The 24,878-nt window shown below is 44.5% G+C and overlaps 1 protein-coding gene across 1 annotated transcript; it reads right to left on the bottom strand.

Annotated features, from left to right (window-relative positions):
- Window positions 1-10,277: 10,277 nt before the first annotated feature.
- LOC118842378 (ATP-sensitive inward rectifier potassium channel 12) lies at window positions 10,278-24,365 on the bottom strand. The gene is made up of 2 exons (XM_036749919.1): window positions 24,119-24,365; window positions 10,278-15,387 (listed from the first exon to the last, which is right to left on the bottom strand). Exons 1-2 carry the CDS (start codon window positions 24,363-24,365, stop codon window positions 13,940-13,942), a joined length of 1,695 nt encoding a protein of 564 aa, XP_036605814.1. The 3' UTR covers window positions 10,278-13,939.
- Window positions 24,366-24,878: the final 513 nt, after the last annotated feature.

The raw sequence follows: 24,878 nt of genomic DNA, 5'->3' as shown, positions 1-24,878 counted from the left end.
TATAGGGAAAATTATCTTTATAGATACATTGGTATATAGATATAGATATCTATCTATTTATATTTGTATATATATATGTGTATATATATGTGTATATATATATGTGTATATATATGTGTATATATATGTGTATGTGTGTATATATATATATATATATATATATATGGAGAGAGAGAGAGAGAGAGAGAGAGAGAGAGAGAATTACCTATATAGATACATTGGTATATAGTTAGATATAGATGTCTATCTATATCTATTTGTATGTATGTATATATATATATATATATTATATATATATATATATAGAGAGAGAGAGAGAGAGAGAATTACATATATGAATACATAGGTATATAGTTAGATATATCTATCTATCTATATTCAATGGTTCTGTGAATTTTTTAATGTTCTGATTACTATTTCAATATAATCAGTTTCCTTTGTAATCCTAGGTATTTTATTTCACGTATTTAAAAACATTATTCTAAGAAAAACTGCCTGAGTCTTACTATACTGTGAAAAGGCTCCATGGCTAAAAAATGGTTAAGAACTCCTGGGTCCTTCTTTCTAGCTGTGACATCATGTGTTCCATGTTCTAAGGTCACTCCCACCTGATGTTCTATGTTAAGGTTTCTTCCAGCCAGAACATTCTGTGTTCTGTATTCTCAAAAGGCAAAGGGGAGTGGACATCTAAGGCATAAGGGATGATATTCTCCACCTGTGACATTCCATGTTCTATAGTCTAAGGTCTCTTCTAGCTCTGATGTTCTAAGTTCTATGTCAACTTCTAATTCCAACATTCTATGTTCTGTATTTTGAGGACCTTTCCACTCTGCTGTCCTGTGTTCTAAGGTTTCTTCCAGCTGCAACATTTTGTGTTCTGTATTCTCAAGTCTCTTCCAACTGTGAAATTCTATGTTCTATAGTACAAGTTCCCTTCTAGCTCTGCTATGCTAAGTTCTGTGATTCCGTCTACCACAATATTTTACATTGTGTTCTAAGAGTCCTTCTAGCTTGAATATCCTGTGTTCTATAGTGGTGGTGAAAACCTCAAATAGAAACAGCGGCCACAATCCATACATAAGGATCCCTGCAGGCTGTGTGTTGATAGTTTTAAAATGTAATGTTTTCTGTGCTTTATGGTATTTTTATTTATTTTGTTAAATATCTTCCAATTACATTTTAACCTGATTCAGGTTGCACTTGAGAGTGTGACATTTCACACCTCTGTTCTAAGGGATCTTACAGCACTGACATTCTATGTTGGATGTTCTTACTCGTCCATCTCTGATGTTCCATGTTCTATGTAAGGGCCTTCCAGCTTTATATATGTATGTGGTCTGTGCTTTCATTTTTCCAAAATATTATTGACAATTGAGGAACTCTCCTTTCTCCTTGATTGTCTCATTGTCCCAGGCTCCCAATTTGCATTTGCCAGCTAGTCATGGTTTGACTCAGTTTGCAGTCTTCATGCCTACAAAAGTATTTAAAACTGGGGAGATATTTGCCTCTTGAAGTTAAAAACAATTGTGACAGCGGCATTCTAAGAAACCTTGTATTGTTAGCATCAATATAGGTCCCTGTGGCTCTTCCATAGCTTTTAGTATCTCTGGATTAATTTCTCTTCTTCTTTCTCCTCTGTACAGTTCACTCTATCTTCCCTCTGGAAGAAGACTAGCTCTACTCTATACCGGTTTGGGTTTTATCTTGTTCCACTTTCCCGTTTGATCTCACTAGTTTCTCAGACTTCTCTTATTTTGTGTGTTTTGGAAAGTGAGAGAGATTTCCCTAGTCTTAGGATTAGTCTTAGTCTAGGATTCTACGACTAGAGTTGAAAGAGACCATCCAATCCAGCCCTCTTACTTTACAGATGAGGAAATTAAGGTCCTCAAGATTAATTGCCCAAAGTCACATCGACAGGTTAGCAGGTGAGACAGGATTTAAACCAAGATCCTCTTATTCTGGGGCCTTTGATTTTTCTTCCTCTGGGCCATGTTGACTTTCCTAAGAGAAGTGAAAGGAATACCTTCCTCTCACATGCCTCTTTCCTCTTTGAAGGAGAATTTTTTCCCTTTACCTTGAGCTAATCCTCGAAGACATACCAAGGAAAAGAGTTTTCAAGATACTCCCATCCAGCCTGAAGCCTAAATCCTATGGGCCCTCCTCCCCTCACCACCCTGCCAGCCCTAAGCAATCATAATCAGGCAGGAAGAACTCTTAACAGTTTAACTTTGATATGCATGAAGGGTAGGGACCATGTCTCTGGGCTTCATTTTCTTCATCTGCAAAATGACGATAAGCATACTTGTATCATCTACCTCCACAGTTACGAGAGAAACACTTTGTAAACCTGAACATGCTATGGAAATGTAAGCAGTTATTTATTTGTTTATTCATTTATTACTAGTAATCTAAGGTCCTAAGGATAAATCAACCTGAGCTAATATGACTTTGGCGTGACTCATTAGGAAGAGGCAACATGATGTAGGGCAAAGAGCACTGGACTGGGAATCAGGAGACGTGGGTACAAATTTTGCTAACTTTACTGTTGGACTTTTAGTGGAAGAAGCAGCAGGTTGGGAATCAGAGGATGTGAATTTGAATCCTGCCTCTGACACTTACTAGCGATGTGATGTTGGTCACATAGTCAGCCAAGCCCCACTCCCCTTTGTGTGGAATCTCTCCATTAAGGGCAGGGAATGTCTTTTTTGTGTGTATCCCCAGCACTCAACACATTGCTCGGCACATAGTAAATCTTAACAAATACTTTTTCATTCATTCTCTGGGCCTTGATTTCTTTCTCTGTAAAATGGAGGTGCTGGATTAGAAGATCTTTGAGGTCTCTTCCAGCTCTAAACCTATGACTTACTTATCTCTGCATCTCCCAGCCCCTAGCACTTGGTGCATTGTAAGTACTTAATACTTGGTGGTTGAATGAGTGACTTTTTCACTTCAAATCAAATCAATAATTTTTTGAGTCCCTACTATGTGCAAAGCCCTTACTAAGGCCTGGATATGCCTTACTTAGGCATGTTTAAATGCTGAGAGTGGGAGTGAGGAGGGGTAAATGGGTAGACAAGCAAGATAGAACCAGTACATATCTGACTCTTTCAGCATCTGCCAAGAAGGCCAAAGGGTATTCAAAATGAGACCATTTTCATGAGCAGCAGCTGGGCCTTTGACCCTTGAAGTTCCAACTTTCTTGCAAAGGCAGGCCCTCCCACCCCTTTGGACTTCCTTTTGGCTCACTGGTTGAGCCAGGGAGTTGGAATACTCCTTTCTCCCTTTGCCACTTCTAGGTTCTCTCCCTACCTCCATCACTCAGCAGCCTTTACTCCTCTGAGGTTCATGTTCTTCATATCTTCTACCCAATCAACTGTTGTCTACAGTAGCTGTTGTCTATAGTCTTCCACGTCACTCCCCTTCCTCCCTTAATGAGTATATGACTCACAATTTTTCTCTCCTTTGTAACTCCTGTCCTCATACTATTGTGTGTGTATGTGTGTGTATATATATGTGTGTATATATATGGACTCCCCCTTATATACGCTAATTACTCATGTCCTATGAGCTTCTCCTCCATCCCACCTCAGCTACACACAAAGATGGTCATACCTTTGTTCTTACCATCACCCACAACATACCACCTCCACATTCATGAATTCCAAAAATCCCCTTATCAGACCATAATCTATTGGCTATTTACCTTTTCCTCTGTCTTCCCTTACAAAACTTTACTCTTCATCCATACAATAACTTCTAATCCATTGACCCCCTCAGTTCTCTCCCAGGCCATCTTCTCTGTGCTAGCTACTCTCTCCTCTTCTCCCCATCGCCTTGATGAACCAGTGCAACTCTATACTATCCTCCTGTCTTGAATCCTTAGCCCCTTATCATTTGTCAAGATATGTGCTACCAAGCTCAGCTTTGGATGACTCCCACCACTTGCTGCCTCAAATTTCTCATGGCTCCCCTTCCTCCCGTCTTCTCAGCTGAGAAGTTTGTCTAATTTTATGGAAAAAAATTAAGGCTATTGTCTGTGAGCTCCCTCTTCTCCCCTCTTCCTCATCTCATCACTTTCCTCTTTGACCTCTATCTCTCATGATGAGGCAGACTTACTCCTTACCAGGGCTCACCCCTCTGCCTCCTCAGGTGATCCCATTCCATCTCCTCTCGTCCAACAGATTGCCCCCCTTCTCATCTCGTCTGTTACTCATTTTCAATCTGTCCATGTCTACTGGCTCCTTCTCAACCATCTACAAACATGCCTGTATCTCCCCCATCCTTAAAAGTCCTTACTTGATCCTTCCATTCCTACCAGCTTCCTATCTCTTTTCTGCCCTTGGTAGCCAAACTCCTCCATGATAAGTACATCTACATTCTCTCTTCTCACTTTCTTCTTAACGGCTTCCAATCTGGCTTCCAATCTTATCTTTCCAGTGAAACTGTTCTCTTCACTGATGACCTTGGTTGCTAAATTCAGTAATAGCCCTTTCTCAGTCTTCTTTCTCCTTGGTTTCTCTGCAGCATTTGACACTTTTGATCTCTCCCTCCTCCTTGATACTACTCTCTCCTGGTTTTCCTCCTACCTATCTGACTACTTCTTCTCTGTCTCCATTATTGGATCCTTATCCAGATCATGCCCTCTAACTGTAGGTGTCCCTTAGGACCCTCTTCTCTTCTCCCTCTACACTACTTCATTTGGTGGTCTCATCAGCTCTCATGGACTTAATTGTCATCTTTATGCTGATGACTCTCAAATCTACCCATTCTACCCTCAAACTTCTGGGGACCTCCAATTTTGTATCTCCGATTGCCTTTCAGACATCTGGAACTAGAGCTCCAATAGACATCTTAAACTCAGTATGCCCAAAACAGAATTCATTCTCTTTCCCCCTAAATCCTTCCCCCTTTTTACTGTAGAGGGTAATACCAACCTCCTAGTCCATCAGGCTTCCAACCTAGAAGTGCCAAGCTAGTTTCCAAACTATCTCATATCCCCCATATCCAAACTGTTGCCAAGGCCCATCAATTTTACCTTTGCAACATCTCTTGAGTATACCTCCTTCTTTCTTTTGGCACAGCCACTGCTTATAGACCCTTGTCACCTCATGCATGAACTACTGCAATGCCTGCTGGTGAGTCTGCCTGCCTCAAGTCTGTCCCCACTCCAATCCATTCTCCATCCGTCCAATAAAGTGATTTTCTTAAATCACATGTCTGACTCTGTCACAGCCCCTCCACCCCCGCTCAATAAATTCCACTGGCTCCCTATCACCTCCAGGATCAAATCTAAAATCTAAAAATCTCATTCAAAGCCATTCCCCACCTAGCCTCCCCCCTTTCCATCCCTGACACATACTCTTTGATCTAGTAACATTGGCCTCCTGACTGCTTCACAAACAAGACAACCCATCTCTTAGCTCCTGGCATTTTCTCTGTCTCCCATGCCTGGTATGATCATCCTCCTCAACTCCTGCTACTAGCTTCCCACGCTTCCTTTAAGTCCCATCTAAAATTCCATCTTTTACAGGAAGCCTTTTCTAACCTCTCTTAATTCTAGCGCCTTCTCTCTGTTAATTACTTCCCATTTAGCCTGTGTCTAGCATGCTTTGTATATATTTGCTTGCATGTTGTCTCCCCCATCAGACCGGGAGCTCCTTTTGCCCTTTTTTTGTATCCCTAATGCTTAGCACAGTGCTTGGCACACAGTAGGTGCTTAGTGAACATTTCCTTATTGTTTGATTGAAGAGAGAAGACCCCATGCAAAGAGAATCTTTTCTCCTGGGCAGAAATTTGCCTCTGGGAAATTTCAGCAGGGGGATTATTTGTTAAATTGACAATCTGAAGTGTTGGGCAGCAGAGGAAGTATAGTTTTAAAACAGCCGGAGCCATACTGGCCAAGTGGGGGAAATGATAAAAACATACAGGCCGACACAGAAGATTTTCAAGAGCTCAAAATGCATTTAATGTCATCTAGTCTTATTTTCTAGGTTTTAGATAATTGCTATGTATTTAAAATAACATGAAAATTCTCCGATTTTATCATTTAAAATAGATTTTATATCATATAGCATCACACATATCTGAAATATATGTGCAATAAAACACACTCTAGGTGGAAAATGCCCCCTTGCTAATTTCTCTGACCACCCCCCACCCCCCCAGGGAACAGCTTCCCTTTGAGCCCAGGACTCATATGCCCCAACATCACCTCCTCAGGGGACCTTGGAGAAGGGGGATGCACAGGCTAATAATGCATGAGAGACGGAGGACAGGTGAAACTCTAGGCAAATGCAGTGGGGTCTGCAGGGGGAGGGGAAAGACCACTCCATCCTGTTGATCAGCAAACACATGAACACATACTTGCACTCATACGTGAGCACACACTCATAGATCATAATTGAACCTTCTTTATTTGAGGTGGGACACTGGATTCACTCTCTCCTTTAGCACAGCAAACCCAGATTTGGGGATTTTTGTATAGCTCAGAGCTGAATGCTCTGTCCTCCACCTGTCATGGAGCTCCATGTTCCAAGGGCTGAGATGCTAAGGAACCAGGCGAGAAGACCAAATTTCTCTTCTGCCTTGTGTCACCTCTTGATGAACACATACATACACACATACATACACATAGGATGGTGTGTGTGTGTTTGTGTATTACACATTTGTGTATTTTGCTGCTCTGATCACCTCTTTTTTAAATGCAATAAAGAGGGGAAACTATTTTGGTTTTCAGCGCGAGCAAAAAAAGGAACAAAAAAAAGGTAGAAGAATTTAAAAATAAATGCATTTGTTCTGCCTGATTAAAGGTACAAAAAAGGCAGCTCTGAATTAATCTGCCACCAAAAAAGGGTTTATAGGTCAAGCAGGCACCAGAACACATGGGAATAGGCAAAGGTTAAAGGTCAGTGATTGTCCCCGCCCTATCATCAAAGTGTGCTGCATAAATCGCAGAAAGAAAGAGGACAGGGGACACCATCACAGTTTTTGCTCCCAAGTCCCTATGTGCTCTTGCCCCAAATTGGTTTCTCTTGCACAGACTGTTAGGAGAGACAGCTGGGTGCTCAGGGGCCAGCTGGGTGGACAGGAAAACTTCTTGCCATCCAGAGGGTGCTAGGAGGAAGGCGCGGGGTGGCACCTTCATTAATAACTACTATTTGTTTTCATAACCTAGGATATCCACAGGGACCAGGGTCTGGCCCCTAAGGAGATATCTGGTTGTTTTATTATAAAGATGCAGACAGCATCTAGCCAGTTAATTAGATGATTTCCATAGACAGCTGAGGGGTTCACTGGAGCAATTGAACATGGGAAAGTCCTGGCATGGGTGGGCTGCCTTGACAGGAGATGGGAAAGTGGCAGTTCCATTGGAAGTGCTGATGGTAATTGGTGGGATGTTGTCTGTTATGGGCAGGTGGGATTGTAATCCATGCTCAATGGATGTAATTAGAGAATTAAGTTGGGAAGAAGTTGTAAATTGATAGTCCCTTCTAGTTCATTACCAACTAGTGCCCAAAATAGATGCAGCCACTTCCTGGGAGGGGATTTTGAATGGCATGGTGACCACACCACCATCCCCTCTACAAACACATGGAGTGGTGGAGAGGAAACACTTGCCTGAGTCTTATCCCAGTCTTGTCTCTCTTCTTAGTGGGAGGAAGCCAGGAGGGGAAGGGCACCATGGAAAAAAAATCACCATTATTGAAACCTGAAGACTTCTACTTTCTTTTGGAGAACGTAAAAGGTAGTTACTCATTCTTGGGAGGACTATAAACTGTTTGAGGGCAAAATGAATTGTGTCATTGCATCTCCCCTCCATATCTATTATAGGGTTCACAGAAGGAGCTTAATAAATGTGTTGGATTACTGAATTAGGATCGTAGAAGCTCTCATTTTCTAGAAGAGGAAACAGACTCTAAGAGGGGAAGTGATTTAGTAGTTACTGGCCAGTCTGGAACCAGAGCTCAGGTTTCCCAGTTCTCAAGACCAGCATGAGACCCAGAGGGCAAGCGAACTCTTATGTTGCTAAATTGCTGGGTTGTAGGTTTACTAGGGATAAGGGCATCACAGGGGCTGAGTTTGATGATCATTCTTCCTTCCTTGCTCCTCAGAAAAAGGATAACCTTGCCACTGGAAAATGCCCAGATAGTTCTAGGTAGCTCAGCTCTGCACTTGGTCTTTCCAATGGTGGCGTTGTCTCTCTACGTCTGACTTGTATGGAATAGTTAGGGATAAGGTGTAGGAATGAACTGTGAAACAAGAGAGAGCATGCTATTTCCAACTTTGCCACTAACTGATTGTGAACAAGTGATTTCTCTTCTCCAAGCCTCAGTTTCTTCCTCTGTAAAATGAGGGGCTGGACTAGATGACTCTTTCTAGTTTTCAAGGTCTATGAATCCCAGAACTCCTTCCATCCTCTTCCCCAGAAACTCTGATTCTCTCTCAAAAAGGACGTGACTAGTTCTCAGGCAGTTGTCATGGAGTTGGGGACCCCATGTCTGAATTTGCCAGAGCATTGGTAGCCAAGGAAGTATAGAACAGAGGTGGGCCATCCTGCTTTTTTTTTTAAAGCAATGATGCCTTTTGCCAAGACTAGACTTTGGCCCTACCTCTAGGCTATGTCTCTCAAAGGTTAGGCTCTTTTCCTTAGCTGGATCAATGGCTTGTCAACTCTTAGCCTAATGAGAAATAATTCGGAATGCTCCCTCCTGCCAACCCTTTAATCTGGATGATTTTCCTATTGGTTCCCTCTCTCCCCTACTCAGAAACTCTATCTCACAAAGAGATTGTAGAGACACTAGTCATTCATGATGCTCAGAGGTAGCCCCTTCCTGCCCCCAATATTCATTATCAGATTTATACATCATATGACATCATGTTCCATTTCTAGAACTACACATTATATAGGACCATTGCTTCCCACTTTGGTAGGCTCCATTTTGGGAAAGAGGAGTGGATGGAAATCAAGATTGGAAGACAGGTATCGGGCTGGCCCACCTTTGCCAAAGACAAATTTGTATCCACACCAGGAGTTAAAAATACATACATACATACATACACATATATGTATATATGTGTATATATATAATTCTATTTCTTTCATTTCAGACTATACAATCAAAACTTTAAAAAGCAATAATTTACTTAAAGGTATCTCTCTTTTTTATCTCTTTAAACAAATATTCACCATGAGATAGGATTGGTAATGATGAGGTAAGGAGGCTGATGGCTGAAGAAACAGACCAGAATCGATCCATCCGAGTGAATCTTCTTCTTCAAAGCCGTTGAACTGAATTGAATTGAGTGATCCTTAATCCAAGGAGAGCTATCAGAGGGTGCCCCACTTTGGAAACTACTTTAATAGTTTGCTCCATAGTCTTTGGCATATCCTCACGGGAGGCAAATTTTCCTCTATCCTCCTCCCTTTCCTTCCCCTCTTTTTTTTGTGGAACTAATTCCGCCCACCCCTGTACCAGGACTTGTGATTAAGGTTGGGGATCAGGCTGGGACATCTTATTTGGGATTAAAAACACTCACATACATACCACCCCAATCGCACCATACATGATGACTATGAAGTCATGAGAGGCACTGTGGTACAGTGGGAAGAGCACAGGATTTGGATTCAGAGGACCTGGGTTCAAATCCTGGCTCTGGCACACTACTCGTGTGACCTTGGGCAAGTCACTTCAACTCTTTGGGCCTCAGTTTCCTCAACTGTTAAATGAGAAGGTTGGCCTAGGTGAGCTCAAAGATCCCTTCCAGATCTAAATGTATGACTCTATGACCAGGTTCTTCTTGGCTTATAAGTTGGCTCTGATGGCAAGTCCCAAAGAGAAGCACCAACAATGGCTGGAGAAATGGCAGTGGGTGGACTCCCAGGGGACTGACTGCTTTGAAGGGGATAACCAAAGGACTTAGTCAGGCTTAGTCTCCCCCCATAAGTGCCTAGCACAGTGCTCAACACTAAGTTTGTTGTTTAGTCGTGTCTGACTCTTTGTGACCCCACTTGGGGTTTTCTTGGCAAAGATACTGGAGTGGTTTGTTATTTCCTTCTCCAGCTCATTTTACAGATGAGGAAACTGAGGCAAACAGGGTGAAGTGACTTGCCCAGGGTCACACAGCTAGTGAGTGTCTGAGGCCAAATTTGAACTCAGGAAGATGAGTCTTCCTGACTCCAGGCCTGGAACTCTAACCACTGCTCCACCTAGCTGCCCCAACACCAAGAAGGCTTTAATAAATATCTATTCAGTTGGATTGAATCAAATTTGGATGGATAAGTTCTGGTGTATTTATTACTTTAACAAAAAAATCAGTCTTTAGTCATGTCTTGTAGATTAAGAAATCATCAAGCCTCTAAGAACACTTACAGCAGCATTTTTGCACCTTGGAAAGAACCTAAAAGCAGTTAAAAAATAAATAAGAGAATCCTGTCCCTCTACACCCCCCCTTCCCCCCTCCCACCCCTTACTATTGCTTAAGCTATCCCAGACTGTAGGAAGGATGTGGGAGGTCATCTCCAGCCTTTGTGGCTGGGTCTTGAGACAGCTGGAGTGGGTGAGACCCGGCAGGCATCTATTTCCTGCCTTGGAAATACCAAAGATGGGTCCAGTGTCATATGGTTATCAGTCATGGGAAATTCCACTTAAGGGGGAGAAGAGGTTGAGATCGGCTGCAAAGAAACAGGTGGAGGCAGAGAGAAGGGCTGAGCCTTGGAGAGAAAGGATATGGAGAAAGGGCATGGATTGTCCCCACATGATTGGCAAGGGAAGGCAAAGGCTACCCTCCCCCTCCCCCTTCCCCCAGATCCTTTGTTTCCTCACCTTCTGTTTCAAAAAAAGAAAAGGGGGAAAAAAGCCAGCCGTACTGAATTAATTGTGGATTGGGAGTCAGAAATCCCAGGTTCTAGTCCTGGTCCTGACCCTAACGTGCTATGTGACCATTTGCAAGCCTCTTGACCTCTCTGGTTTTGATTAGCCTCTTCTGTTGAATGGACCATATAACCTCTCAGACTCCTTCAAGATCTGACACTCCAGGTGCTTTTTCTCCCAAGTCAGGGGGAAAGAAAAAGTTGAAAATGAAGCCAAACTCCAGAACAAACATTCCGAGGTGGCAGGTTTGGAATGTCTACTCACTGACTCCCAGTCACCTAAGAAAACCCTTTCCCACTCCCGAAATCTGGATGGTGAGGCCAAGCTCTGCTGGGTCTGGATTCTGAAGCCTTCTGGGCCAGAGTTGGGACAGATGGCACTTGGTCACCATCCCTGAAACATTGTAACTCTATCTCAGGGTTCCCGTGGCCAACCAGCTGGCTCATTCTGGGAGTCAGTCAGAGAATAATAAATGGCTTCATATATAGGCTACTGACATAGATGATGGGAATAACCCCCTGCCCAAATTATCTCTGGCCTCAGTGCCTCAAATTCTACTAGACATACATTCCTTTGGGCCAAGAACTGCCCTCTTCTTGTGTGCCTCTTTTAAATTACATACGTACATTCTCAGGGGGGTTCCATATTAAGACTGAACGAAGTGATGAGACTCAGATGTTAGTAGGCACCAGAAGGGTGGCTGCTACGGGGCAGGGAACAGAGAGAAGTAGCAGGAGGCTTTAAGGATAAACGTGGAACATTTTAGGGGAATCAGTTTGAGAGCAAGATGGGAACTCAGAGGCCAGCTAGTCCAACTTCTTCATTTTACAAATGAGTAAACTGAGATTCAGAGGTGAAATGGCTCACCCAAGGTCACACAGACAATAAGCGGCAGAATCAGAATTCGAATTCAGGTGCTCTGACTCCAAACCCATCTCTCTTTCTATTGAGCTGGGTTACTTGCTCTTCCTGGCCAGCCCTAGACGATACCACCTGACCTAAGTCAGTTAGCGATAACCAGGATGTCCAACCTCTCCCTTCCTAAATTCTTTGCCTTTCCACTTAGTAATGGATGATTGGGAATGCCTCTGCCAGGACATCCAGGGGAAGGGCAGAGAATAACAGCATGCTCTCTTCTTTTTTTTAATTTTTTCTAAAATAGCCAGCATTCTGGGGTGGAGAGAGGATGGGATGGCAGGTCTCCAATATCACAGTGGACACCTGGACTGGCCCTTTCCACAAGCCTCCCCCAAAGCACAGGGTAGGCAGTTACTCTCTATGTGTGTGTGTGTGTGTGTGGCTGGGTTGCTGATTTCTCAGTGCTACAGTCAGCTAAGAAGGTGGGATACATAGAGTGGCAGAGGAGACAGAATGAGATTTTTTTTTTTAGGAGGTACATCACGGAAGATTTTAAAAGGGTGAATCATGGTTAAGGTAAAAAGAAACTTCAGCCGGACAATTTTTCATCTCTTTGTGCGCACAACCCACTTCGAAGTGCCTGGAGGGTGAAGACGGTTTGAGTCAGAGTGGGGTTTTTTCATTTTGTCAGTTTCCTTCCTGGTTTTCCTTCTGCTATTTGGGAAACTTGACAGACAGATCTCCACACATGGCATGACTATCCAAGGTGGCAATTCGTGAGTCCCCAAACTGCCAATTGTTGAAGAAAGATCATAGGATTTTAGAGTTAGATGAGACCAGGGAAGATCATCCAAACTAGCCTCCTTCTTCTACTGACTCTGAGGAAACTGTGGCTCAAGAGATTAAGTGATTTACCTGATAAGTGTCAGAGGTCTAGAGACTCCTTATGCAGGATTCCTCCCATTATATCACATTGCCTGAGGAGACCAAGACAGAGTAAGCAATAACCTACTTTTTGCTCAACTCAAAATATAACGTGATTTCTCGGGCTTCAGACAGTTGGGTGGTTAAGAAAAAATGAAAACAAATATAAAAATAAAACCCAACATTGCCAATTCCTACCATTTCCAATGAGCAGTGGCCTTCAAGCCACACGAAAGGGGATGGGTTCAACTCGGGGATGATTCATACTGAAATGTATCTTAAGGTGCAAAGAGATCTTAAACCAGTCCCTTCCCTTGACCCAACCCTCCCCCCGAAACCATACTTTTTAGTTTTTATTATTGTTATTAATATGGTTTTGCTTTTCTATTACAAATGGAATCTAAATTTCCTTATGAGCAACATGATCTATGGTGTAAATAATTGTGCTTGCTGTTGCTAACACCACGGGCGGACACTGGCGTCCACCTCCCTGGGATGGATGGAGCCTTCTCAAGGAAAAAGAGACAGTTCCAGTGTATCCCTGACCCCCTTTGGCCAGATGCCGGGGCCTCCTTTGGGCTGTTCCATTCCATGGGGGGGGGAGGGAAGTTCTGTTCTATTGTTCTGCTCTGTTGTGTTTTATTTTTTTGTTGATTAAAAAATGTTCTTTTTTGGAATTATATTTTAATTTAATATATATATATGTTTTTTTTGTTGTAAACAGTCTCACCAGCGCTAAGTCGAAAAATTAAAAACCTGATGTCTCCCCCCTAAGTTAAAAACCAGTGTGCAGCATCGCACCTACCCAGCTGCCATCCCCAGGCAAGCTCAACTGTGTCTCCTGGCCAGGCATAAGGTTAATTCTCAGTCTGTTCTAACCTGATTAGGTTCCAGGCTACACAAAACTGAGATTCTTTGTGACCTTTGACTTCAAGGAGCTATTTGCTGTCTTACCAGGCATCCAAGGGAAAAGCCCTGGTTGCTGAATGAGGCCCCTGTCCAGCCCCTGGGGGCGGCGTTACCTTTCCCCTTCTGAGCCCACTAACTGAATCTTGGGGAAAGACCCTCCAGCCAGCTAGGGCTGGAAGTCTAAACCCTCAGGGGTCGGCTTGTGACTTCCTATCCTTCTCCCTGCCAACCCTTTCAAGGTTATTGCGATGTAACATGTGAAACTACTAAGACACTACTAAAATCTTCAACCATCCCTATGGCACTTAACAATGTTCTGCATAAACCTGGGTGGACTGTAGGAGAAAAGAGAAGACGAAGAGACTGGACCACAGGGGTCAGATTTCTGACTCCCTTCTGTAAGATCTCTGATCGAGGGCTATTGTGGCCTGAAGTCTATCAAACTCATGTCTGTTTTCAGGGCTCAGGTCATCCAGACCTCGACTATCATCCTCCTCCTCATCGTCTTCATCCCGACTCATAAAAGCCAGTTCGTTCTCATAGCAAAAGGAGTTGGTGCTTGGGAGCAAAAATTTATTTTCTACCAAGTCCTTGGCACTGCAACGGGGAGTGGATGGGACCTCGTAGGTTTTGTGAAAGTGAGAATAGTCGATCTTATATTGGTTTTTCTCCTCAAACAGGACAGGCTCGAAGCGGTGACCCCATAGGATCTCGTTAGCCAGGTAGGAACTCCTGGCCTGTGTGGTCATGGCTGTGGCCTCTACCATCCCTTCCAAGATCACCACGATCTCAAAGTCATCAGTTTCCAAGTCTTGTCGGCTGATGCCAAACAGTGGGCTCTCCTCATCGATCTCATGGAGGATGGTAATGGGAGACACCAAAAAGATGCGGTCTAGGCCTTTGTCGAAACCTACGTCAATGTCAATCTGGTCAAGGGGGATATACTCCCCTTCCTCGGTGACCCTTGGCTTGATCAGCTGAGCTCTGACGTGAGCCTCCACGATGTGACTCTTTCTCAGGTTCCCCACCCGCCACATAAGGCAAAGCTTCCCGTCTCTCATGGCCACCACTGCATTATGGCTGAAGAGCAAGGTCTGGGCCCGTTTCTTGGGCCTGGCCATCTTGGCCATGATGGCCCCAATCATGAAGGAGTCTATGATACAGCCAACGATGGACTGTACCACCACCATGAACACAGCGATGGGGCACTCCTCAGTCACACAACGGAGGCCATAGCCAATGGTTGTCTGTGTCTCAATGGAGAACAAGAATGCGGCCATGAAGCCGTGCACCTGAAGAATGCACGGCTTGTAGTTTCTCTCATCTGAGGATCTATCCAGGTCCCCATGCACAATGGCGATGACCCAGAAAATCACTCCAAAGAGCAACCAGGAAACCAGAAAGGCAAGAGAGAAAATCAACAGCATATATCTCCACCGGATATCAACACAGGTCGTGAACATGTCAGCCAGGTACCTTTGAGACTTGTCATCCATGTTGGCAAACTCAATATTGCACTGACCATTCTTTTTGACAAAGCGGTTGCGACACTTCCTGCGTGTGTGGATTTTACCATTGCCAAAGCCATTGGCTCCTGGCATCGTGGCTAGATGCAAGCCGTCTTCTTCCGAGGACACTATACTATAAGGGTTGACCCTCCCTGCAGTCATCCCTGAGGAACTGGTGTTGTGGGCCGGGGGGGTCCCCTGGATCTTTGGACTCCCCCCTGTCCCTGATGACCCGCTGGGGCCTGCTCCACTCTGGGAGAAGTCCAAAGTTTTACAGATGTGGCCAGCGCTCAGGTCCAATGAGTTGGGGAGAGTACCTACAACAAAGAGAGAAAGACTGCAGTTAAGCATCATAGAATATAAGCCAGAGTATAGGAGAGACTGAATCAGCTTGTGGGGATGTAGTGGTGGAGGTGGGCAGGGTGAGGGGCCGGTGTCAACTTTTCATGAAGCTAATGTTCATACACTCACAGACTTAGAACATTCCCCCCTATAGAATGTAAGCTCCTTGAGGACAAGGGATATAATATATATATAGATATAGATATATAGATATATAGATATATATATATATAGATATAGATATATAGATATATATATGTATGTATGTATTTCATTTTGTCTTTGACTCCCCAGCCTCTTAATAGATAGATACTTAATAGATATTTCTTGTAACATCTGAGCTAGAAAAAGACCTTAGGGACCTCTTTATTTGGCAAATGGAAAAACTGAGACCCAGAGAGGTCAAGAAACTTGCCCACCATCATCTAGAAAGGCAGTAGCTAGCAGTTCAAGGACTAAGACCCTGTCAGTCTCTGAATGTTAGATCAGACTGTTTCTGGACCAGATAACTTTGATACACCACATGCCCATGTCTTCCAGCCTGGAGGAGATGCTCCATGTGTCTGATGGATATTATCTCCTTTAATCCCAGAGAAGAGGCAAATGTTGCCAGCCCATCTGGGAACCAGTGCCCACTCATTTGGCCAGACTTTACTCAGGAAATACTGAAGAGAATAACAATCCATATGTTCTAAATATTATAAAGTATTTTATTCACAACAACCTTAAGGCAGGAAAAGGGCATGAATTATTATCCCCATTTTACAGTTGAAGGAACTGAGGTGTAGTGGTGGAATGATGTCCCCCAGGTTAAAAAGCAAATTATTGGGGCCAGGACTACACTTCTGCTCTTCTAATGCCACATTCAATGCTTTCCCCACTAAACCACTCTATGACTGACTAACCAGAGGCAAAGCCAGGACTATAGACCCTCCTCTCCCCGAGGCTGCCATCACCCCAACCACATCTCTCTCTACCACTATACACACTCATGCATTTTGTACTTTTACATGTGCTAAAAATCCTACAGATCCTGCCCTCAGAGGCAGCACACATTACATGCTCTTTGCACATGTATACATATACATACAGAACTTGATGGAGAGTGAACGGTAAATTCTTTTTGCAAGAGACCGACACCAGATATGGTTATGGAATCCTTGAATGTCAGAGCTGGAGTGAATTTGAGGCATAGTGCGTGAGTTGGTAGGGCTCTAAGAACATAGGATACAGAATTTTACAGTCAGAGAGGGCCTTTTTCTTTAGACAGATGTGATTTCATTAGTATTGGCAATTTCCAGAGAGAAAATTCCTTCTATCAATACAGATTGGTACTTGTGCGGTTGCCTGGTGTCCTGAGAAGTGAAGTGACCTACCCAGAGTCACACAGGCAAATTGTGACAGAGACCAGCTCTCTCTAGTTACTATATACTATTCTGTCCTTAAGAAGGGACACAAAAAAGGTTGAAGGGCCTTTAGGATATAGAACATTGTAGGGCATTTGGATATAGAACGTTGTAGGGCCTTTGGGACAGAACGTTGTAGGGCCTTTGGGACATAGAACGTTGTAGGGCCTTTGGGATACAGAACGTTGTAGGGCCTTTGGGATACAGAACGTTGTAGGGCCTTTGGGATACAGAACGTTGTAGGGCCTTTAGGATATAGAGTGTTGTAGGTCAGATGTGGAAGTTAACCTTAGCAATCATCCAGCCGGGGCGCTTCACCTGTTTTGTATCATGGGCCCCTTTGGCAGTCTGGTGAAGCTTGTAGATGGATTCCTTCTCAGAATAATGCTTTAAAATAACTGAAGGAAATAAATAATTGGAGGAAATGCTAACTTTCAGTTAGACATTAGTAAAAATAAAGATGTATTATTTTTATCCCATCCGTGTTCATGGATTCCTTGAAGTCTATTGATGCACACTCCTTGTCGGTTGGTCCCAGGTTAAGAACTCTTGAGTCCAACTTCCTGGTTTAGTGGAGGAGGAAACTTAGGCCTAGAGACGGGATGTGGCTCACCCAAAGTCACAAAGCAGGTTAAGCAGCAGAGGTGAGGTCAGAAACCAGGTCTCCCAACTCCCTATCGCCTGCCCTTTCTTCTGTGCCATATCCGACAAGCACGGTTATTACTTTAGGGAAGGCACACTCTGCCACCCAGGTTTCTTTGCTGCTCCCTTGACTCTGGTGTTCCCCTCTTGTTGCTGGGACACATCAAACGTGCTCATCAGGGCTTGGCTGGGGCTGTCTGAGCATAAGGGTGAGCTAAGTGTGTCCTTCCCCAGCTACATGGCCTGGCACCAATTGATAAGTCTCCATCACATGGGCCTCATCAAGCTCTGCTAGGCCCCTTCCCAGCCACGTGCCCATTGACATCACTGGGCCCTGGGGCCCCAAGGTCAAGGGCGAGGACGGGGAACAGCTTTGCAGCTCCGAAACTACTGGCCACCTGCTGCTGCCCAGTGAGCCAAAGAGGGACAAAGGGCAGCAACAAGGGCAGGCTAGGGTGGGGAAACCTGGGAATAGCTCATGGACTCCACTCCTTAGAGTAGGTGACAGCTACGCCCCTAGCAGGGTAAGTGGCTATGACACCTTTAATTACAGATTCCATCCCAGCCATTGCTTTCTCCCACTTCCACCCCCAGGCCCCAAGGCTGTTTAACTAGGTTGTCTGGGCTGGAGCAGAGCTATTGATCCCATGGGCTCAGCTCTCTGCCCTAGGCAGTCACCCAAGCAAAGGGCAGAAGCTGTCTTTCACCCCCTGCCCCTCTGCACTGGGTAACTAGCTAAATCTATGGAGCTGTTTGCAGATGGAGACCTAAATGGGGCTCACATCTGAGGACCAAGAATCAGAACCCACCCTTTTCAGTTGCTTCTCAGCTCAACACATAATCTTATTTAACCCTTATTATTATTATTTTTAATTAGTTTATTGATGTTTATTGTTTTGACTTCATAGTCTTTCTAGATTTACATCCCCCCTAGCTCGCCTTTATAACATTTCAACGAAATCAATTGACTTGGTGACCACATGTGACAGTGCATGCAGCATTATGTACCCATAGTCCCCCTCCTCTCTGCTGAAAGGACCAAAGCACTCCTTTATCTCTTTTCTGGGGTCAAGATATAACCTTTAGTATTTTTTTTTAATAATGAAGGCAAATTACATCCTTTCTCTGGGCTTCTGTTTTCTGTCCATAAAATGACAGGGTTTGACTAAATCAAGTGTTCTTAAATCAAAGTCTGTGAGTTACACACACACATATATACACATACACACATATACACTTACATATGCATATATATACACACACATGTACTTGTATATATATACAAATTCATAGAATATATGTCTATACATATATGTGTATATATATTATATATCTATATATAATTTGTTTCTTTTTCAATCCTGTATCTTTTACTTTATGCATTTAAAAACATTATTCTGAGAAGGGGGCCATAGGCCTCACCAGCCTGCTAAAGGGGGTCTATAACATAAAGGAATCCCTGTTCCAGATAGCCCTTAAAATCCTTCCCAACACTAACATTCTATGTTGTAAGTTTCTTTCTCGTTCTGACATTCTGTGTACTAAGGTCTCTACCAGAGTTGACATTCCACAATCCTATGGTTCCTTATGTTTGATATTAGGATGGCTACCTCCTGGTACCAGATATTTCACTCCTGTTCTTTGCCCAGGAGCCTGAGGACCAATGAGGGGAAACTTGATCTCCACTAGGCTGAAGTGGAGAAGTTGTTGGTACCAGAAGATGAGGGAGGGGTTTTTATCAGCTTGTCTAATCTGTTGGGTCCCCATCTAACCAGTCGGATGCAGCATCTGGGGACTTCCTCTTGGAAGGTGGTCCAGTAGAAGTCCCAATCACTGTTATGTGCATCCAGGTTGGAGCATGCATATAGGGTGTCCCTCAAGTCTGGACACATAGGAAAAAATGCACATTTTGAAGTATTTGGAATATTAACAGACCTTAGCCCCCTTGACTTCTTTTTCTGGGGTATGCTAAAGGAGAGGGTGTACTCAATTAAAATCGAAGATACAACACACTTGGTTGACCGCATAAAGACTGAATGTGCTAAAATTGACGGCAATGTGGAGTTACTGCATTGAGTTCACGTGAATCTTACAAAGTGCATCAACCTTTGCATCACAAATGATGGAAATCATATTGAAGATGTTATTTGTCAATATTCCAATTAAATAAAATGTTGTTGAAAATTCCATTCATTTCTTGAAAATATGCATTTTTGCCTGTGTGTCCAGACTTTAGGAACACCCTGTAGACTCAAGCACACAACCATGTTCCAGTCTTTGGAGCAGTATAGAACCATAGGACCTATGGCTGGACCTGATGGGGTCACAGATGGAAGGGACCTTAGAAGATGTCTAATACAACCCTTGAAACTGAGCACCAGAGAGGTTGGGCCACTTGCCCAAGGTCATAGAAAAACAGTGATAAGCCTAGGTCTTCTCACGTCAAATCCAGTAATCTTTTCCTTGTATAAAATCCCCCACAACCCTGAGTATAATAGTACCAAAGTTACCAGAGGGCCTGGGTTTCCATGTGCAGGCTGTCCCTCATCACCTTCCCCAGCGTCACTGAATGAGGCCAAACCACTAGTACTGAGCATGAATCCAACTGGGCTTCCCCGGCCCCCAGTGGGCTGCATGTGGGCCTCAATCAACAATATTTACTGACCCAGGCAGGCACCTGCCCCCGATTCTTTGCCACGTCTTTCCCCTCATTCCTTGGGGTTTTCAGTGACGGTCTGGAAGCTGAGCTCACATTTCCCTACTATGCTCGGTCATCCCAGGCCACTGATCACCTGATTCTTTCCCCATCCACTGGCTCACAAGCTGCCACCTCCTGTTGTCCTTATCCCTGTCATCTTGTCCAGCCTTCTGCTTTCGCATGGATAAACTATTATTATCCCTATTTTGTAGATGGGGCCCAGACAGTTACTGAGTAATAAATAAGAAGTAATAAGCAAGCCAATGGTGATGGGGGTTAGGGTTCCGGGTTTTGGCTGGTCTAGAACCCAGGTCTTTTGAATTCTAGTGAAATACCCTTTCCATGTCACCTTGGGGCCCAAAAGGATTTTGCTCCTTGCCACTATGTTTGCAGGTAGCATATTAAACTCACCTCAGTTCATTCAGTTATAATCCACCAAGCCCTTGCTTTCTGGAGGGCTGTGGGGGCTATAACATGAGTGCTGGAGGTGGGGGGCGGGGCAGGGAATGCATAGTCCAGCCCTTGCAGGGCCAGAAGGAATCTTACAGTCTATCCAGCCCAGCTTCCTCATTTTTACAGGTGAGGATCCCGAGGCCCAGAGAAATCAAGGGAGTTGCCCAAGGTCACACAGGTGGTAAATGTTAGAGGAAGGATTGGAACATGAGCCCATTAATTCCAAATGCTTCCAGACTGTAGAGCAGCTAGGTGGTATGGTGGATAGAGTGCTGGGGCTGAAGTCAGGAAGACTCATCTTCTCTAGCTCAAATCTGGCCTCAGATACTTTCTAGCTATGTGACCCTAGGCAAGTCACTTAACCCTGTTTGCCTCAGTTTCCTTATCTGTAAAATGAGCTGGAGAAGGAAATGGCAAACCACTCAAGCATCTTTGGCAAGAAAACCCCAAATGAGGTCACCAAGAGTCAGATACAACTGATAAAAAGGACTGAACACATACCAGACTGCCTCCTCGTTATGGCCGCCTCGCCCAAGGAGGGCAGATAAGATGCAGACACATATGTGTAATATAATGCAGAAACTGATGAGGGCTATCAGAGAAACACAAACGCTGTGCAAACAGACCTGGAGGAGGGAGAGGTTACGACAGGCTGGAAGGATTGTATCAGGCTTCACGGAGGAGGCAGCATCTGAGTTGGGCCTTAAAGACTGGGGAGGATTTGAGTAGGCGAAAGGTGGCAGAGGAGTGCATGCCGGGTGGAAGGACAAATATGGTCAAAGGGCAGGAGGCAGGAAAGCTCCAGGCATATTTGGGTAACTGCAAATTGTCCAGTTTGGTTACATTGCAGGGTAGGTGTCAGGGAACTGTGAGAGATAAGGCTAGAAAGGTAGGCTGGGGGCCAGAGAGCAGAAGGAGGCAGCATAGTACAATGGAAAGTGACCTGCATTTGGGGACTAGGGGACCCGGGTTCAAATCTCTGATCTGTCACTTAGTTCCTATATGACTTTGAGCAAGTCATTTCATCTCTGCCTCAGTTTCTTCATCTGTAAAATGAGAGGGTTGGACTAAATGACCGTGAAAGTCCTTTCCAACTCAAAATCTATCATAGGATATAAGTCATTGAGCCAGGCAGAGAAGTTTGGGTTTAATTGAGTCAACAACTAGGAACCACTGGAGGTTTTTGAGAAGGGAAGCGATAATCAGAGCTGGCCTTTAGGAAGATTCTTCTGGCTACATTTGAAGGAATGGAATAGGATGGAAAATGACCCTTGAAAGGGCCAAGAAATGATCTAGCTGCTGTCGCTTCTAGAGGAACTAGGATATACCTCTTCTGTCTCCTAAATTTCTTAGCACAGAGTTGCACACAAAAGATGCTCCCTGAATCGTAGATTAATTACAGGGTTATAAAAAGTGCATTGGATTTGGAGTAGGAAGACCTGGGTTCCAATACCAGCTTGAACACTTAGTAGCTATGACACCCTGGGGCTAAGTGCTTAAATGTTCTGGGACTCAGTTCTCCTTATCTGGGACATCTAGGTGGCACAATACATAGAGCACCGGGCCTGGAGTCAAGAAGATCTGAGTTCAAATTTGATCTCAGATACTTACTAGCTGTGTGACCCTAGGCAAGTCATTTAGCCACCATCTGCCTCAGTTTGCTCATTTGTAAAATGGGGATTGTGTGAATCAAAGCACTTCGTATAGTGACTAGTATACAGCAAGTGCTTAATAAATGCTTGTTTCCTTCCTTCATTATCTGTAAAATGATGTAGGTGGGCTAGTTGGCCTGTACAACAGAGTGTCTTAAGGCTATGATTCTATGAGCTTTGTGTCTAAACCTCACCTTCTTCATCTGTAACATGGCAATCATGTTATTTTCCCACCTGCCTGACAGGGTTCTTGTAAGGAAAACACTTTGTAAACCTTAAAGCTCTGTCTGAATGGGAACTGAGAGACAACGTATTGTTAGAGCACTGGCTTTGGAGTCAAGGAAGACCTGAACTTGGGTTCAAATCCTGCTTGTGACACACGCTGACTGTCTGACCCACGGCACTCGGTGCTCCCTGACAACTTTCTCAGACTGTAAGCTACAGGAAAGTCACTGATCTGCATCAGGAGTCCTCTACAGAGAAGATGGGCAGCTAGGTGGTGCAGTGGATGGAGCACCAGGCCTGAAGTCAGGTAGATTCATAGTCCTGAATTCAAGTCTGGCCTCAGACCCTTACTAGTTGTTTGAGCCAGGGCATGGCATTTAACCCTGTTTGCCGCAGTTTCCTCATCTGTAAAATGAGCTGGAGAAGGAAATGGCACAAACCACCCCAGTATCTTTGCCAAGAAAATACAAAATGGGGTCATGAAGAGTGGACCATGACTGAAACAACGAATTAACAAAAATACAGAAGTTCCAGGTTTCCCAAAAGCTCCAGGTTTCCCAGGCCTGGGCTGAGAAAAATGGGAGTTATTAGTATTGTTTGGCCACTTCCTCCAATGGGATTCACAGATTGTAGATTTTGAGCCTGGAAGGGACATTTGAGTTCATCTAGTCCAAGTCCCTCGTTGGACAGTTGAGGAAACACAGCATAGTTAAGTGACTTGTCCAAGGTCACACAGGAAGGGCCAGAGCCAGGATTTGAACCCAGGTCAGCTGACTGTAATATTCTGATGACTATCTCCTAGGACCAGTTATTTCATTCCCAACATTTGGCCAGCAGCCTGGAGACCATGCTGCTTTCTATGTGTTTACATATACCTAATCACCAAATTATAGCCTGGGAAGAAAATGACACAGTAATTTAGGTCATACTCTATCTTCAAGCAAAACCTAGAAGAACGCTAAAATCTTAGATGTTGGAAATGGAAATTATATCTGAGTGACGTTTAAAGTCCTTCCCAGCCTGGCCCCACTGACCCTCCCAGACTTAGTATGCAGCTCTCTCCTTCCCACCCTCTGGTCAATGTGTCCTCCTTGGCGGTCCCTGTGCATAACACTCCATCTCCCATATCAGCAACTTGGCAGAGGCCGTCCCTCATGCCTGGACTACTCCCCCTTCTCACCTCTACCCTGCGAAATTCCTGACCCCACCTTCCACATGAAGCCTCTTCTGATCCACCCGTTCCCCTACCCCTTGCCAGCTGCTATTGCCCTCTCTCCCAAATTACTTTGTGTCCTTTTAAAAAAAGTATTTTGTGTAGATGTGGGGGTGGGGGTGGGGTGGGGGGGTGTCCTCCCTTCTGGATAAATATAAGCTCCCTGAGGGCAGAGACTGTTTGATTTTTGTCTTTGCCTACCTAGAACAGTGCCTAACATGTAGTAGCCACTTCATAAATGCTTGTTGATTAATTGGTTCATTGAGCTCAGGCAGATGGGGCTCACTCTTCCTTGAAGCTTTCCTGCCAAGGTGATTTCATGACCCATCTCCACAGCCCTTGGGCAGGAAGGACAAACCACTGTGGTCAGGTAGCACCCCCCACCCCTTACATACAAACTCTACTTACTGCAGGTACCAGTAGGGGCAGGGACAGAGGCATGGTCACTTAATGCTGGAGGACGTCTGGCCCTGGGCCAGGATGCTGACCATCTCCTGTCTGTTTTCCTGACAGGTCGACTGGAAGCAGAGCCTGTACCTAAGTCCGGGGCCCCACCGAGGGAACTGCTGACTGGGAGTGTCAGGTGCCGCCTCTGCCTAAAGGAACACCAATAGGTGGCAGGTTTTGAGGGCTCAGTGGCCCTGAAGGAAGTCCACTTCGTCATCGTGAGGGCTGAGGTCAAAGCAGGGACACTGCTCCTTTGTACCAGCTCTGGGTCAGTCAGGCTGGACCAACGGCTATTAAGCACTAACGAGGCGATGGATGCCTGGGGTTGGGGATGCTCCAAGAGGTTCAGACAGCCCTGCCTGTGCAGGACAGAATTACAAACAATCAAAAACAGACAATGGAAACTGGAAAGAAATCTTCCTCTTCTTCTCCCTCCCCTCTCTCTCTAGCCTCCTTCCCCAACATAGAGGTCAAGTCATGGGGTGAGGGAAGAGACATCCCAGAGGGCAATTGGGTACACACACCAATAGGGACCCGGCCTGACCTTTTCCAGGGGAAAAGGGGGTCCCTTTCAGCCAACCAGCATATGTGATGATGGCTCACTAAATATAATTGTTCTTCTAGGATTAACTCTGCTACTGTGTTCACCAAGATGGTGAAATGTCTTTATATGAAGGCTGATTGAAAGAACCAGGAATCTTTAGCATGGAGAAGAGAAGGGTCAGGGAAG

Source organism: Trichosurus vulpecula, chromosome 1 (assembly GCF_011100635.1).
Source record: "Trichosurus vulpecula isolate mTriVul1 chromosome 1, mTriVul1.pri, whole genome shotgun sequence".
Lineage (NCBI taxonomy): Eukaryota > Metazoa > Chordata > Mammalia > Diprotodontia > Phalangeridae > Trichosurus > Trichosurus vulpecula.
Note: the sequence above shows the minus strand (reverse complement) of the source record. Positions and strands in the feature narration are given on the sequence as shown.

What these genes read in the sequence shown, in the direction of transcription:
- LOC118842378 (XM_036749919.1), bottom strand. Translation starts at nt 24,365, where the DNA reads ATGACGAAGTGGACTTCCTTCAGGGCCACTGAGCCCTCAAAACCTGCC. An exon ending in CTCTGTCCCTGCCCCTACTG is followed by an intron (nt 15,388 to 24,118) that starts GTACCTGCAGTA and finishes TCTTTGTTGTAG; the next exon opens with GTACTCTCCCCAACTCATTG.